Source organism: Notothenia coriiceps, unplaced genomic scaffold, assembly GCF_000735185.1.
Source record: "Notothenia coriiceps isolate Sejong01 unplaced genomic scaffold, NC01 NC01_scaffold00007583, whole genome shotgun sequence".
In the NCBI taxonomy this organism is placed as follows: Eukaryota; Metazoa; Chordata; class Actinopteri; order Perciformes; family Nototheniidae; genus Notothenia; species Notothenia coriiceps.
Window position 1 is genome coordinate 58,696 of NW_011340284.1, and position 16,065 is coordinate 74,760.

General features: G+C 43.0%; 1 protein-coding gene across 1 annotated transcript in view; it reads right to left on the reverse strand.

The window, feature by feature from the left end:
• The window catches only part of tprn (taperin), a 28,030-nt gene extending 12,375 nt beyond the window's left edge, over positions 1 to 15,655 (reverse strand). Inside the window, exon 1 of the mRNA XM_010769619.1 lies at positions 13,322 to 15,655. Within this exon, the coding sequence (XP_010767921.1) occupies positions 13,322 to 15,436 (2,115 nt within the window). The 5' untranslated portion in view covers positions 15,437 to 15,655. The remainder of the gene's footprint in view (positions 1 to 13,321) is intronic.
• Between the last annotated feature and the right edge of the window lie 410 nt (positions 15,656 to 16,065).

The following is a 16,065-nucleotide window of genomic DNA, read 5'->3' on the forward strand; positions in this document are numbered from 1 at the left end:
TGAATGAACACACACACACACACACACACACACACACACACACACACACACACACACAGCTCCCTGGTCGTGCAGCTGATCGTGTTGAACTCTAAACCTGCTGAGGTATAGTGCCGCTGACACACAATAGCGTGGCTCTTGCTAACAACTGAAGGTGCAGCATCTAGTGAGCGTTTGTGAACATGATGTGTGTCTGACTGGGTGTGTATCTCTTCAAATGTGTTTCTACATTCATCTCAGTGGGGCCAGATGGCTTAGGGCGTTGTGTGGATGGTCATGTTGGTAATGGGCAGGGCTCATATACAGCATATAGGCAGGGTTAATGGTTGGTCAATTTTTACTTGTCTCTATACAATAACTGTTATTTATTAGTAGCCATCAGTTCCACATTGTTACAGTGCATATGTAACTCTCTCTCTCTCTCTCTCAGATATAGAAAGAAGTAAGCCATTCTACATCCGTCAGCATCAAAGAAAAACCCAATGCGTCTAAGACTGAGTTGCCCCGATCACATTTAGTTTTGCCGTAGATACTCATTGCCGATTATTTCGTCCCAAATGTATCGTCCCAAAGTCAGTTTAAACAATCAACAACTGACCCTGTTGTCGTCATCTAAAGTGTTAATTTGCATAACAACGTACACTTGAAATTACAAGGAAATAAATGATTGCATTTGGATTCAAATATTTGCTTCAATAGTAAAACAAATAGACCCTGATTTAAAAATACAACAAACGTCATGTAAGAAAGAATAGACTCACACAATGTCGCTATTGATTCTTCCTTAATTTAGGCCGCTATTTTTGGGTGCCATTTTAAGAGCTTTTAACATATTTTGATGATTATACAGATAATACAGTGCCCAAAAGACATCTAAACAGTCTGTACCTATGATAAGAGTTCACCTCTAGCCAGGTAGATAATACTAGATCAGCATTACAATGAATCTGCTGAGTGGTTTAGCTGCAGCTGCATTAGCAGGAGGGATAATAAAGCCTACATGACAAACAAAGCACGTGGTGTACCTCTCCACTGTGCTGGTAAATTAGGATAACTAGTCTGAACCGGAGGACCTCATTTTGGGAGGCTTAGCGTGTCGGGTGGATGATTAGTGATCAGAAGGAGAGGATGTCACATTTCAAAAGTCTTCTCTCTTTTGATCCATTTTTTCTTTTGACCTACATTTAAGACATGACGGAAACTCTTCCAATGAACTTGTTGCTAAACCATTAGAATAAAATAGAAAATAAGACATGTTGGGTACTCACTGTTTGCTTATACTTAGAGAAAATCAGTATCAATTTGATCTCTCTATGATCAAATATGGCCAAGATGTGTTTTGCCTAGTTTAGCATTAACAGCAGGTGGAAAGTGCTAGAATAGCTTCATCAGAGATTAACAAATAAGATATTAAAGGTAGGGTAGGTAAGAATGGAGAAACCAGCTCGATTGCGCTAGAATTTGAAACTACGCAGCCGAAAAAAATCTGCCCCTTCCTTCAGACTTCCTTACAGAGCCCCTCCTCCAACACACACGTGACCAATGAGGGCACGAGATAAGTTTGTGCACAGATGGAAGGCTGACAGGCAGGTAGGCCATCCAGTTATTTTAGCCGGGCAGATGTTTGGTCGTGCTTTTTACAGCGCCACGGCTTCCACAGATGACATTTTTTTATGTATTTATTGTCAAAGCATTTAATATATTCATTGCCATCGGGATGTTAACAGCATTCCATGGAATATAACAAAAAGAAATTCTGAAGTGAATTACCTACCCCACCTTTAAGTCTGGGCCAAACGTGTCCGAGGCCCTGCCCTTTATCCCCAAACAGCCACTCAAAGAGACACTAAATCTTAACATGACCACAAAGAAACTTCAAACAACTATAAAGAGAGACAAACATTACATTACATGTTACTTGTTAGACGCTTTTATCCAAAGCGACTTACATACTCAGTACTGTGGGCAATCCCCACAGGAGCAATTTGGGGTGAAGTGTCCCAGGGACACAACGACATGCTGACTGCAGTGGGGTTTGAACCTGTGACCCCCTGACCCCACCACCAACGCTCTATCCACTGTGCCACACGCCGAACAACAAAGAAAGCATCTTAGAAAAGTGACAAGAGTGCATAGGCAACATCTTATATTTTACAACAAACCAGCATGGTAAATACATCTTCATCAATAAAACAAATTCCAAGTCATTGCCTTTTGTCTTCAACTCAGATACAGAGGTGAATGGGATTTCTACTTGGAAAAATGACAGTCTTAACATGGACTATTTCTTTGGTAAAACAGACAAAGATGCAATTTCAATGATAATGTGCCATTCAGCAGGAATGTATGAATACTTTTTAAATGTATTATATAGTTATTTCATTCTGAAATGGAGAGCTGTCACAACACCGAATTTCCACCAAGATAAATAAAGTATTCTGTTTCTGAACGGCTGATGTTTCCTTCTAAGACCATTTCAGGGCTATTTGCAACCAGTTTTAAAAATTGATAACCAAATAAGTGCTTTGGTTTCCGTCAATGGAAACCACTTTTTAACATAGAACTGAAACCAGACCACGCTGTAGTAGTGTCGTGTGTGTAGTGTGTGTGTGTGTGTGTGTGTGTGTGTGTGTGTGTGTGTGTGTGTGTGTGTGTGTGTGTGTGTGTGTGTGTGTGTGTGTGTGTGGAGTTGCATGCTCAGTCAAAGGCATCTGTTTTTTAATGGTGAAGCAAATTAAGTGACTTGACTCAACATCACAAACCAATGGATACAACAAACAGATGAACTTCGATATTATCAGACTGACGTGCAACTCCATAGTGTCATAATTACAGAACTGAAAAAATAGCAACCATTTTCAGTTTCTGTGGCCTGGTTGCCTGGTAACCACTTGTTGATCATAGGGCATGGTTATAAGTACAGATGACTCATCTGGTCTATATAGTGGGAAAGAGTCCTGACACCCAGATTTACAATTAACTTGTTTCAACGTTTCTCTGTAATCGTGCTTTTGGTTTGATTCCTGATATAAAGTCTGCGGTTAACACAAGCTTGAGAGATGTTTAAGTTTTGTTTTATGACATATGACATAAAATATAAAAGAAATGCTTTTCCATGTGTCATAAAAACGGCAATTGCTCTCAAGTGACAAAATAAACGACATCACGCTAAGTATTTTAACATTCACTTTAGCACTTTGTCAATTGGATTGTCTACGTTGTAATTTTATGAATATAGTAAATAAATATATTTTGATTTGTATGTAAATGTTGTTTCTAGGAAATATATACCGGTATATAAAGAATTGTCAACTATTCTCACCCACTTTCTTCCTACTAAAAACAAGAGAACAAAGAAAATGTCCTATCTCCTAAATTCCTAGTACCAAGAGTAGCAATTAATTAAACAAATTACAAGGAATTAGTTTGAAGATGAAAACCTCAAATAAAATATAAAAAATGGAGAAAAAAAACCATGACACTTAGAAATCAAGTTTATATCTTTGACAACACACAAAGCAATATAATAACTCTCCGGTTAAATATGACATTGATTATACTTATGAGAATGAATGATGTATCTGTTATGTGTTAACTGTGACCTATAAGTATTTCCTTTTGTTTTGTAGGCCCCGTTACCATTATTCATTTAAATCACAAATATATAAAAATAGGAAAAAAAAAAAAAAAAGAATAATAGGTTGAGCCAATGTTATTTAAATAATTAGCTTTCGTTGGTGTAAAAAAGGACACCTAAAATCGTATTCTTTACAGTTATTATGAGTCATTTGTGGAATGTATGCATGGATTCAAGCCTACGAGGTCCATCAAATATCAGTCCTTCAGGCTATCAGTGAACAAAAGTGTGTCAGAGAAAGGTCAGTGCACACTAGCTAAAACCACAGCACACCTACTGAAACCCTTGCAGCGTTAAAGTAAAAAACGTAACCTTCATGCTCTTGTGTAGGTGTTGTTCCTCATCACGTGAGATAAAATCATTCCAGCGTTTATGTTGAAACGCTTCCAACTATCCATGATCCCCTCGCTGATACAACCGTGGAAAACTCATCGAGTGTAGGTGGGGCAAGCGAGTGGTGCAACATGTGAAAATCTGTGTTTACACTGCCATGTCTCAAGACTGTGTGAGTCGTAATTGTTGTAATAGTTTGACCTTTGTAGCCACGTGTGTGTGTTTAAGCCCGTCTTTGTTATCAGGGCTGGATTATCTGACCGATAAGGAACCATGTGGGACGACGAGACACATTTCCAAAACTTGTCCAAGAGCCCCAAAAAACCACATCAGCCTTAAACCAGTGGAGACATTTGAATCCATATTTCATCCCATTTTGCTGATAAGAAGGATCTGGCACAGACTTATGTGACACATTGTATATGTAAGGTGATACCGGCAGGGTGGAGATCAGAACATATCAGTAATACACACACTGTCATTGTGTCTAGGTGGTTTAATATGGAAAAACTAGCTTATGGACTGTCAAATAAAAAGGTGTGTCTGAAAGGCCAGTATCAGGACAAAGGATGGGACAGAATCCTACACTGGGTCAGGATCAGGGATATTCTCTGGTGAATCAAACCTCATTGTTAATATAAGGGTTTGTCCATCTTATCTACAATGTATTAACCTTAAGTGAGTGAAGAAGAGCCAATGGGTGTGTCTAACAATGATCCTAAAATGGAGGCGTGTGCCGGTGCAGTGGGTTGTGCGTTGGTGTTCGGATCAGGGGGTCACAGGTTCAAACCCCACTGCAGTCAGCATGTCGTTGTGTCCCTGGGCAACACACTTCACCCCAAATTGCTCCTGTGGGGATTGCCCACAGTATTGAGTATGTAAGTCGCTTTGGATAAAAGCATCTAACAAGTGACATGTAATGTCAAAAATCCTGAGTTCAACTGGTCATGAAAGGCTGTCCACTCATTTGGACGTGAACTTTGGGACGGAGATGAGTCAATGATCAACACAGTTACAAGGCACCACATGCTAAAGATCCCAAATATGGTGGATGGTGTGCACATCCAGGACTAAAGCAGCATGAGGAAGTCCTCAAAATTATGCAACAATAAAGATTTCTTGAGGTGTGCTTGCAATATTCAGAGTGGGGACAACTTCTCTATTTACTTTAAATTATGTCACATAGGCAATATGTCCTTTCAGATGCCCTCGAAGTTGTACGCATTTTGTTTAGATGCCTGAAATAAGCTCTGTGGTTAACACAAGCTTGAAACATAAAACATGAAGTCCGCCTTCAGCTTAGCGGCCGTGACATGATGTGGTTTGTTCATAGCCTAATCTTAGCCTTTTACTTCTGTCCTTTGCATTTCAACTATTATAAGAGTGGTGTCAATGGGCAGAGATTATGCAATATTCTGAAATATATTCCGAAATATGTTCTGAATTTATTTGATACGAGCTAAAGGGCAGAAAATAAATGTTTATTTCCAAATAAAGCTGCATGCTATTTTAAGATATGTTTACCTTTGCTTTGTTGATAGTGTGGTCGATCATGAAATCCTATTCAATCCACATTGATGTTTCGTTACCCTCCTTATGGAGAACATGGTAAACACTCACTGATAAATATCATCATATGAGCATGCTGCTATGCTAGCATTAGCAATTAGCGTAGGTAACCCTGTACTCTTGCCTTGTAAGTACAGCCTTATAGGATAACTGGCTAGTCTCTAAATTCTAAGTTTGATTTGTCAAATGATGGTGTTGGTATCAATCACAAAAAACTGTATCCATCGGGTTCTAATAACAACATCCTAAACCATAACATGGCCCAAGGAAGTGAATAAATAAAACATGCTTTGAGACTTTTTCAACCTTGCACTGAAATAACTGACCTTGGCTGGGGCTCATGAAAACATACCAGTCCTCTCTAAAAGATAGAGGGCTGTTTGGGTCTCCACCCACAGTAATAGTCATTTAGGTTTACTGATTACAGAACATGGCCGCCAAGAAACCCTTTCAAGCATCTCTACATGACGACATTTCAATTTGACACAGATTTTTCGTCAACTGCAAATCCACAAATGACAGAATCTACAACGTCAGCACTGATGTAACAGTGTGTGTGTGTGTGTGTGTGTGTGTGTGTGTGTGTGTGTGTGTGTGTGTGTGTGTGTGTGTGTGTGTGTGTGTGTGTGTGTGACGACAGATGCATGTGGTGTATGTGCGGGAGTTTAGAGACTTGTTGAGGTGTGAAAGGGTGTGTGTGTGTGTGTGTGTGTGTGTGTCCTTATCCTGAAATCCTAATGACAGGATAGAATGGCGACGAGTGGTGTTGCCCAGGCGACAGGCGCCATGGATATGCGACAAAGGGGAAACGGGAGAGTGGAAGTAGAGACAGACAGTCAGAGAGAGAAGACTGTAGTCAGTAAGACAGGCAGAGTGTCATCGTTTGAACAGGAACAAACAAATTATTGAAAGGGCATTAATGATTCAAAAATAGAATTATGATTTACATGCCGCACATCTCACGGCTGGGAAGAGGACTTGTTAAGCACCAACAGTCAAGTACTGTAGAATACACACAGTGTCCATAGAGAGAGTATTTGAATACGATTTACATTATACACAAGAAAAGCACCAGTTACAGCCCTTGACTACTAACAGTGCGTGTGCAACCGAGGAGAGAGAACAGGGTGAAGTTATCAGGAATAAAGGCTTTACTAGTTTACAAAAAAAACTCTCAGAAAATGGGGTAAAAAAACACTATAGCTATAAAAAGTCAGTGGCTTCTACCTGCCTCCGTCATCTACCCACTCTCTTTCCTTTTATAAACTTTAAAAAAGCCCCTTCTGTTAACATCCTCCGCTTTTAGTTTCCTCATCTTCTTACTCGTGCACTCTGCAAGACACTCTCACACACACATACACACACAACGACACACACCCACCCACACACACACACTGAATTAAACATGACTATGATAGTGGGGCTTTGCTGGCTGAATACTAATTACACTGACTTTGCAGGGTTGCACATGTGCCTGAGGCCTGTGTGTGTGTGTGTGTGTGTGTGTGTGTGTGTGTGTGTGTGTGTGTGTGTGTGTGTGTGTGTGTGTGTGTGTGTGTGTGTATCCGTACGGGGGTGTTTATGCAGAAATGAACCATGGTTGTGCTCTTGTGTGAGACTGTGTGTTCACATCCTGCAGCCACAGAGCCCTCGGAAGAAATGACAAGCTTGTGACATCAGACTAGCAAATTTGAAATACAAATGAAAGAAACGTTTTTAAATGTAATCAGAAGACCCATTTCTCGTCAAAGTTGTTTCATTTCTTTGAAACATGGACACTAATGAGACTTGGTTGTTGTCAGATAGTAACTTGGCCTAAAAACAAACAAAAAAACATTTTCTATTTCTTAATGTTGATTTACTTGCATGACTCTTACCCTTTTTAGTTTGCAGGCACGCGGTTGAATGCACTTAGTTTCAGTCGCTTTGGAAAAAAGCTCAATATAAATGGATGAGAGTGTCTTACTGCTCTTACTGGCTTTATTTTCAGTCACAACAGCTCTATTAAACCCACTTTAAAAGGCTCAGATATCAAATGGACAAAGTTAGAGAGTAGCCGGTGAACATAGGGGGAGTAGATTAAGAGCCACATATCTTTCTCTGGAGTTGGTAGAGACCAAAACAACGTTTATAGGACAGTGAATAAACCCTTTTAGTGCTGAAGTCATGATAACGTTTGTACCGTCTGGTGTGGGTGTGGGTATGTGTCTACAGTTGAATCATACCCTCTAACTAGAATCACTCTTGAAACTCTTATTAGCACATTAGCAAACTTTGTCAGGTATAGCTGTAAATATGTGGAAACATCTTATCAGATTGTCCAAGCTGGAACCTAGAAAAATGAGCACTCACAGATAAGGGGTCTAAACTTGACTTACATTCATCATGAAGACAGAAACACGATAACAAATAAAAGTAAATGCTCGATGTGTATATAGGCAACTGTTTGATTACACATGGTAATAAGGTCAATGTTGCGTTTAAGATTGTTGTGCTGCACTAAGTTGAAATGCCATATTCACTAATGCAACCATAAAACTATACATTAACAGAATGCAAATCCAATTTCAAACCTCATAAAACTTGACTTGGTGCCTGATTATGTCGGAAAAAATGGAGAATATAGACCCCCCCCTCACTTCTGGATATATTTACAAACGTCTAAATTATCAGGGGAGTTTATTTCTGCTTTCTTATGTCTTTGGAGGGAAACATTTAAGATCTTAAAACAGATTTAGTTGTACAATTATTAACTAACTGAAAAGAGGGCTAATTGTTAGTTTACTACTGTCACAGTTACTGTATAAAACGCACAAAGCTATTTTGGAGAAACAACTCAACTTCCACACACTCCTAATCTGAAGCATGTCTCTTGTCTCTTCCCTTCAGCCTCAATAACAAAAGAAGAAAAAAAAGCACTCAGGGTAGTGGGTCGGTATTTACTTTGTGGGCTGGCTTAGCTTTTCAGGAAGTATGAGGGACTGAGATGGGGAATGTCTGCTCGGTGGTAAATAATTAAACACAATGGACTTTCCCACCTGTAGCCCAGGCGCACAATGTAAATGTAGGAGTGTGCCCTTTCATTGGCCTTCCTGCGTCACACAGAGCTTTGACCTGTTTTAGGTTTGGGTATTTTTAACCTGCTGTATGCATGACATTTAACCTCAAGTGTGTTTCTAAACGCAGATTAAGATAATGACCTTCACATGCATGCAGTAGAGGAGTGTACTCAATGCTGCAAAAGCAAAATGTTGATGCGGCTGGTGCAGAGGGAGAGAGGTAGGCCTTTCTCACAGAGCCCTTTTTAAAGAATTCTTCCATGTGTACTGTTTTTAAACTGCAGGTTTATTCATTTATTCAATCACGGCCATTGTAGGCTGAAAAAATTAAAGTAGAGAGGCAGAGGATTCATACGAGAAGAAATATCGACATATCCACATTTTAAAGAAAAAAGTAAAACATTTTGAAAACTCAAATATTCTCTGAGATTATGACTCAGATATTTTCTGAGATTTGCAAAGTCAAAAGTGTGAGTTGATTTTTTGTGGAAATGACCATATCTCTTCCCTTTGTATGGTTGGATGAGGTTCATCCAACCATACAAAGGCGACGCTGTTTGCCATGTATTACGCCTGCAGTGGTGATCTAATCAAATGATACTTTGCACTTGGAATAAGGAAATACTCAGGATTTCTTCCCAGAAACACCATATCTAAGACATCTGTACTTTGAAGAGTTGTGCTAGGAATTGGGCCTATTCGGATGATAACAATGCACTGATTTGAATGAAGTGATATCTTTAGTAGTACATCGGGAACAATAAAGCAATTTACAGATGAAGGATACCACCGTGTTTCAAACAGTCACACCTCTTAACTAATGTGTCTACAAGATGGGTTGTGGCGTGTTGATACAGTCTTTCTTCTTCAACCGGTTTCTTGTATTATTTACGTTTGTCTCATAATTTACCACCTCAATCGTAGAAATCATCACAGGTTTTTTTTTTTATTAAAGTGTGTACTATTGCTCAGTATATTTTAAATGGACATGCTTTCACACCTGTAGTTCGCTTCATTTAGTCCACAGAAAAACCCCAAAATAAGCATTAGGGAACACGCCTGTAACAAGTAACGTGCACACGTGTTACCATGGTTACTAAATTACCTTGCATAGTATAAACAACTCGGACCACTTCGGACGATGGCTCCCACTAATTCTGTCCAACATACTCCTACTGCCTTATGAGATAGCTTCACGTAGCCATTAGCTAGATGGGATGGCCTTCACGGTGCAATAGCACTTAGCGGTAAGAAAACACAAAAAAAAAGACAAACTAAGAGATTGATACAAAACCAAATCCCATAATTCCATTACACTAACAGCATCTGAATAATTATCCCTTTCAGTTTAACAATCCTCCACCAAAACTAATCATTATCCTGACAGAATGGTCACAATTACACATAAAAATGCTGCAGCAGTTTAAACAATTAGAGTGGTTCGTCTGTGTGAATGAGAACAGTCGAAAAAGACGGCTAAGCTCATCAAATCTCTCCCTCTCCCTCTGGATGTTGTGCTGACAAACACATGGGTCTGTCTCCCTTTCCCCATAATAACCAGTCAGAGGGAGCAGACACTTCAAAAACAAACCACTCCACCCCCTCCTGGTTGTTGCACTCTTTTGAAGGAGAGTGGCAGTGTCTACCACAAGGACATTTTAATTGGTAATTCAAGAAAGCCCATTCCAATCAAATCAGACCAAGAAAAGTGAGTCGATCCTGGCCTGTGCATTACACTCGGAAGCCTGAGTCGATTTTATGCAAATTGCGCGAATGATGCGGCACGAGAAGCTGCACTTGACCTACATAACGCTTCCACAATTCTTTCCTCAAGAGAGAGGAGGGGATCACAGGAAGCTGGGAGCGAGGGGAAAGGCCTTGTTAACCACCACCTCACAGGAATAAAGCAGTGCACCGTGGGTAGAGGAAATAGACAAACAAAGCAGAGTGGTGCTTGTGGAGCGAGAGTACATGAGACAGTGCTGGATGTGGTCCAGCTTTCAGCAACAGTCTTGAAAGAGTTCAAAAATAAGAACATGCATCAAGAGAGCGTGGATAGTAGAGTGAAATATTTTTGGAAAATGGGGAGGAAGAGTTGATGATCTGCTTTGGTTAAGTTCTCAAGTACTGACGTGCATGTGGAACATTCTTTTACGGCCAAGTTTTCTCATAAAAAATGGTTTGCTGGAAAAAGAAAGCAGAACAAAATAAAACCCAATCTCCAGAGCAGAACGCTGAGAGGAGGCCATTCTCGGAGGCTGCTCTCACACAGAAGCACACAAATTCCGCACAAATTATACAGGCCAGGCCAAGCCTCGATGCTTTTGTAATTGCCAGTACAGCCCTGCCCAGAAAAAGAAAAGAAGTAGAAAAAGAAATCTGGTCCTTGATGATGAACGAGAAAGAGTGGACAGACAACAAAAGCAGAACGTGTTTGGTGTGTGAGAGACATGGACAAAAGACAGGATGTGGTCATGTCTTATGGCCACAGTCCCTGGTGTTTTAGTGCATGCAACACATGCACTAAAACCAGGTTGCATGGGTGAGGCTCGACACAAGTCAGCAGCTGAAATATCCGTCATTATAAAGTCATGATTTGCAGGCGAAACCCGCAGAACTTTGTTTTAAATTCTTGTCACGAACCTAGAGTTTATCCTGCCAAAAAGCAAAGCTCAATTACAAGGAAGTGAGGAGAAACTGCTTCACAAACTCCCATTTAAAGCAATTGTGTGACAATAAAAAAGCATTTTGGGTTTGAGTGTTTACCGAGTACTAAGGATGTTTGAGAGGTTTCCAGGCAATATGATAGCTAACAGACCTTCAGTCCTAATACTAAAGCTATCAAGCTAGTCTCTGGATTATTTGATCAAATCAAAAGGCTTTACTAAGTAAAAGGTTTCAGTTCAAGACATTTGTGTAAATATAATAACCTAGACTAGAGGAATTAAAGAGTACCGTCAAGACCTGCTCAGAAAAAACATTTAATTCATGCATCTTTCCATTTGGTCACTGTGTGCACCGTATACAATCTTCGGTAGTTTTGTGCCCGAGTTGTAAGAGGTGTTTGGATATATTTAGAGGGCAGAGGATTACAGCAGACCAGGTCCAGGAAACAGGACTGCAGGCCAACGTCTGAGAGGCTACTGACACACCGGCCTACATTTTAAAGCTGCCAAAAGGCTCTAAATATTTGGCATTAGAGGTGATGTGGTTCTTTTAACTCACACGTTGTGATGCAACTTGTGCTGAAAACATTTCCTCTTTGGCTGACAGAGTATGACATGCTTAGAGGAAGGGCGAGGGATGATATGAGGCTGGACCCTAACCCAGGATGCTGTGGTTCCCTGCACCACACCCGGAAGTATCGCGATGCTTCAAAGATGTTTTTTGATTGGGTTGAAAAAGGCTGAGATCTTTCTTTGGCATTCAATAATTACGTAAACATGCTGAAAATAATGTTTGCCACTCAGGCTGATTCCGAGCTAAACGCAGCCTGCAGCAACCTTTGAAATGAATTAGAAACATTCTGTGGTATCTAATTAATCCCTAATGAAAAAGGAACAATTTGCAGACAGACCTTCGCCGAGCAAGCACCAGCTATCTGATTATGATTGTAAGAAAACCGTGATGCCCCAAACACAAACGTTGTTATCATTTCATTATGATTTAGGACCAGGCCTGGGAATATCTCAGTTTTGGGCCAAAACACAGATGAATTCAACCGAAAAATAACCAATAGATATGTTCCTCGTAGAGTGTGAGACAGGTACAAGCTGGCTCCAAACCCCGAGCCAAATCCTCAGAAATGAATACAGTCTTGGTGAGATTGTTCAGTCAATAGGCTTGGAGGGGCACCTAACACAATAATGCACTCTTTGACAAATAACATGCCTTTGTGGGACGGCAATCCGCAGCAGAAAGCGCTGTGTGTCGCTCCAAGTGGCTATGTAAACACACCCTTTTAATCCACTTAGGCGTCAGGCCTGAGAGCAAGTCAAGTGATGGGCAGGGAGATTTAGAGCAGCAGACAGAATCACTCGCCACCTCGCATGCAAATAAGTGTGAGGGTTTACCCGTGTGGCTTGACTCCTTCAAAAAAGCACAAGTTACTGGTGTGCTTGCTTTGAGAATAATTAAAAAACGCAAGACAACCAGAGACTTTACTTCCCTGTGTGACGTTTGGTTACTAAATTTAGATCAGAGAAAGCTTTCATGATCCCCCAGGGGAGATTTGGCACATGCTACGCATTAGATTGTAAGGACACAATAATATTCCTACTGTTTGCTGCAGTGATGTGCTGCTTATTTCCATTAAGAACAATAATCTATCAATTATGGCAGCAAATAACGATTATTTTCATTATTAATTAATCTGTTGTGTGTGTTTTTGATGAACTGATTTATGCAAAGTGTTACAACGCGCCCATCACAAACTCCCAGAAGCGAATGTGATGTCTTTGCATGTCTTGTTTTGTCTGCCAGATGGCCTAAAACCCAAATATATTCAGTTTACAGTTATTTAATTAAGAGCCGTAAATCCTCACAAACAAGAAGCTGAAACCTGCTATTTTGGGATAAATTACCCTTTTTCTTTATATATCAAAATGGTTTGTATAATCAACTAATTCGTAAACCAGTTGTCTGTGTGTGGCCCCTACATGCTCCTAATATGTTTGATAACTTGTGGAAGAAAACAACAGTTTGGTTCCGTTAATGCTCTCACCTTCTTCCCCGTGGAGCCCGTCTTGGAGATGCAGGACTTTGCGAGGGAAAGGTACCCACCGATGACCTCGATCTCCTCCACAGCAGGGTAGCGTTTCTTCAGCAGGGAGCCCAGCTGAGCGTAAGGGGCCTGTGGGGGTGTGGACGCCAGGGGAGCCTCACTTGAGGCCTCCTGCTGGGGCTCAGGGGAGCTGGGCTGGCCCTCGGCCTCCACCCTACGCTTAGGGACCACGGTGAAGGTGTTCCCCTTTCTCCTCTGCCCCAAGGGGGTGGGAGCAGGGTCATGCTGCTTCTGGGGCTCCACTTCGATGTCATCTATGTTCGTTACAGGCAACTGATCCACAGGAGGCTGTTCTGGAGCTGGGGAGGGGGTAGAAGGGACAGGTGATGGGGCGGGGGAGTCTGACAGATCTGGATGAGAGGTGGGTGAAGACGGGACAGGCGGAGAAGAGGAGGGGGATGACGGGGCAGGAGGAGAGAAGGGAGCTGGTGTTGGAGCAGGAGATGAAGGTTCGGAGGTCGGAGGAGGACTTGCGGCAACAGAAGGAGATGAAGGCTTTGAAAGCCTCTTCAGCCTCTCTGCTTCCTTCTCCTCCAACATTTTCTCCTCAGTCCTCTTCGAGGGTGACGAGGTTGGCAATCCTGGTGTGGACACCTCTGCCACTCTGTGGGAAGGGGAAGACTTGAAAGGGCTGGACGGTGCAGGGCTGTTTGTTGCATTTGAGGCAGCAGGACGCCGCTTGGGAATGACTGTGAAGGAGTTACGGGACTGCAGGCGCAGGTTAGCGAGGGCCCGTGCCTGGGTGTCCCCATCAGGAATACGATCGAGGTCTGGCTTTGGAGAGGGACGGATTTCGAAGTCAGATGAGGAGCGAGACACCTTGAATGAGATTGGGCTCGAGGGGGGCTCAGCACGGACACGACGGGTCTCTGGAGAGCATGGCACCTTGGGTTTTGGTGGCACCTCAGAGCCTTCCCAGTCCCTCTCTCTGATGGGCTTGGTTTGGGCCCTGTCTGGCTCATCTCCAGGGCCTCCACTCTCCGCAAACCGCTGGCGGAAAGGAGACACAGGTAGAGTTGTCCCAGCAAGGCGCTGGGGGCTGCCCATTTCAGAGAAAGCAGGCTGTGGCTTTGGTCTGGAAGACGAGGGACTCTGGAAGACAGGCGATGATGGCTGGCTGCTGACCGACGGGCCTTGCCTGACCTTTGGCACCAGATCTGGCTGTGGCCTGGACCAGAGTCGTGGCCTGCAACTGGCACTACAATCCAGGTCCAGCAGGTTCTCTGTGCTGCGGGACTTCTTTTGCAGCTTCCCATAGTTGCAGTCAAACTTCTGAAGCATCCGGCTAACCCTGCCCTGACCCTCACCTGTCTCATATGATGCAGACTCATGATCAGGGCGGCCCAGGGTGCTTAAGTTCTCCTCACTCTTGCTTAACGTGGTGTCATAAATGACCACTTCCTTGGCCCTTATCTCAGTAATAGCACTCCCTCTCCGGTCCAGGAGGTCGTTCAGGGAGCTGTAACTACTGACACCGTTTTGCTGCCATTTGGACCCGCTTTGTACCCCTCCAGCTTCCGGAAAGTAATCCGGGTCCGACTCAATTATGATAATATTGTCTGCACGTATAGTCCGTATACCGGGTACACTGCCATACAGCTCGAGGATGTGCTGGACCGGACGGGCGGTGTGTTCTCGGTCCTGTCGCCTCCTCCGCTCCTTCTCCAGCTTAATGAAGGGGTTCTCCTCCAGGGGGCCCAGGCTCTCTTGCAGCACCAGGCTCTCCTGTCTGGTGTACTCCCTCTGTGTCGTCCTCTCCGCGTCCGTCGGCTCTTTGTTGTTGCCGAAGTGTTGACTGGCTGTGGTGATGGTGTAGCTCCGCCCGGACCCGCCGCTCGGTCCGCTGCCGGTGTTACCGTTCACATTTCCCGTCTGCTCACCGTTAACTCGCTGCGAGCCCGCGCTGACGGGGCTGGTCTCCGCGGCACCGGCTCCTCCAGACCCGCCGCCCTTCGCCTTCCTTCTCTCCAGGATTTCTCGCTTCCAGGCCGGCATCCTCGGGCTCTCTTGCCCGGGCTCTTGGCGGACGACCCGTACCTCTCCAACGCCAGACATTGCGGAGTAAGGGGGGAGACGAAGAGGAGAGAGGCAGGCTCTGAGGAGGTTTTGCCGCGGTCCGGTGCGGCTACAAAACCTGTATCCGGCTCTGACTGTACCTGCACCTCCTTTCACCGCACACTCACACACATCCCTACCGTCTGTTATTTCTCCCTCTCCCTCTGCTTTTTCACTCACTCTCCTCTCTCTCCACACAGCCCCTGAACGCGGCCCCGCCCATCTGCAGAAGCACGAGCGGCTTCGGCAGTCCCATCCGCTTCCTGATTGGTCGTTATTGCTGAGGGACAAGTCCGTGCAGAACGTCACACGTTGACGTAAACCACTCCCGTTTCTATTGTTGACTGGCCAAGGAAGGCCTGTCAATCAGAAATGCTGCGTTCAGGTTCAATCCGCCACTCCCTTTTTTGTGTTACTATATCTGGGCTATCAGTGTGTCATGTGTCGTTTATTGAGGGATTAAATATAGATTGGTCGTCAATTGTGTTTATTACTCATACGCATTCATTAAAGGTTTAATTTTAGTGAGTAGTACTAGCTGTTTGATTACAATCCTCACAACACCGTTCATTCACCTAGCACATTAGAAACGTAGCCTACTAAATATTATTACTCCTAAAATCTGTATC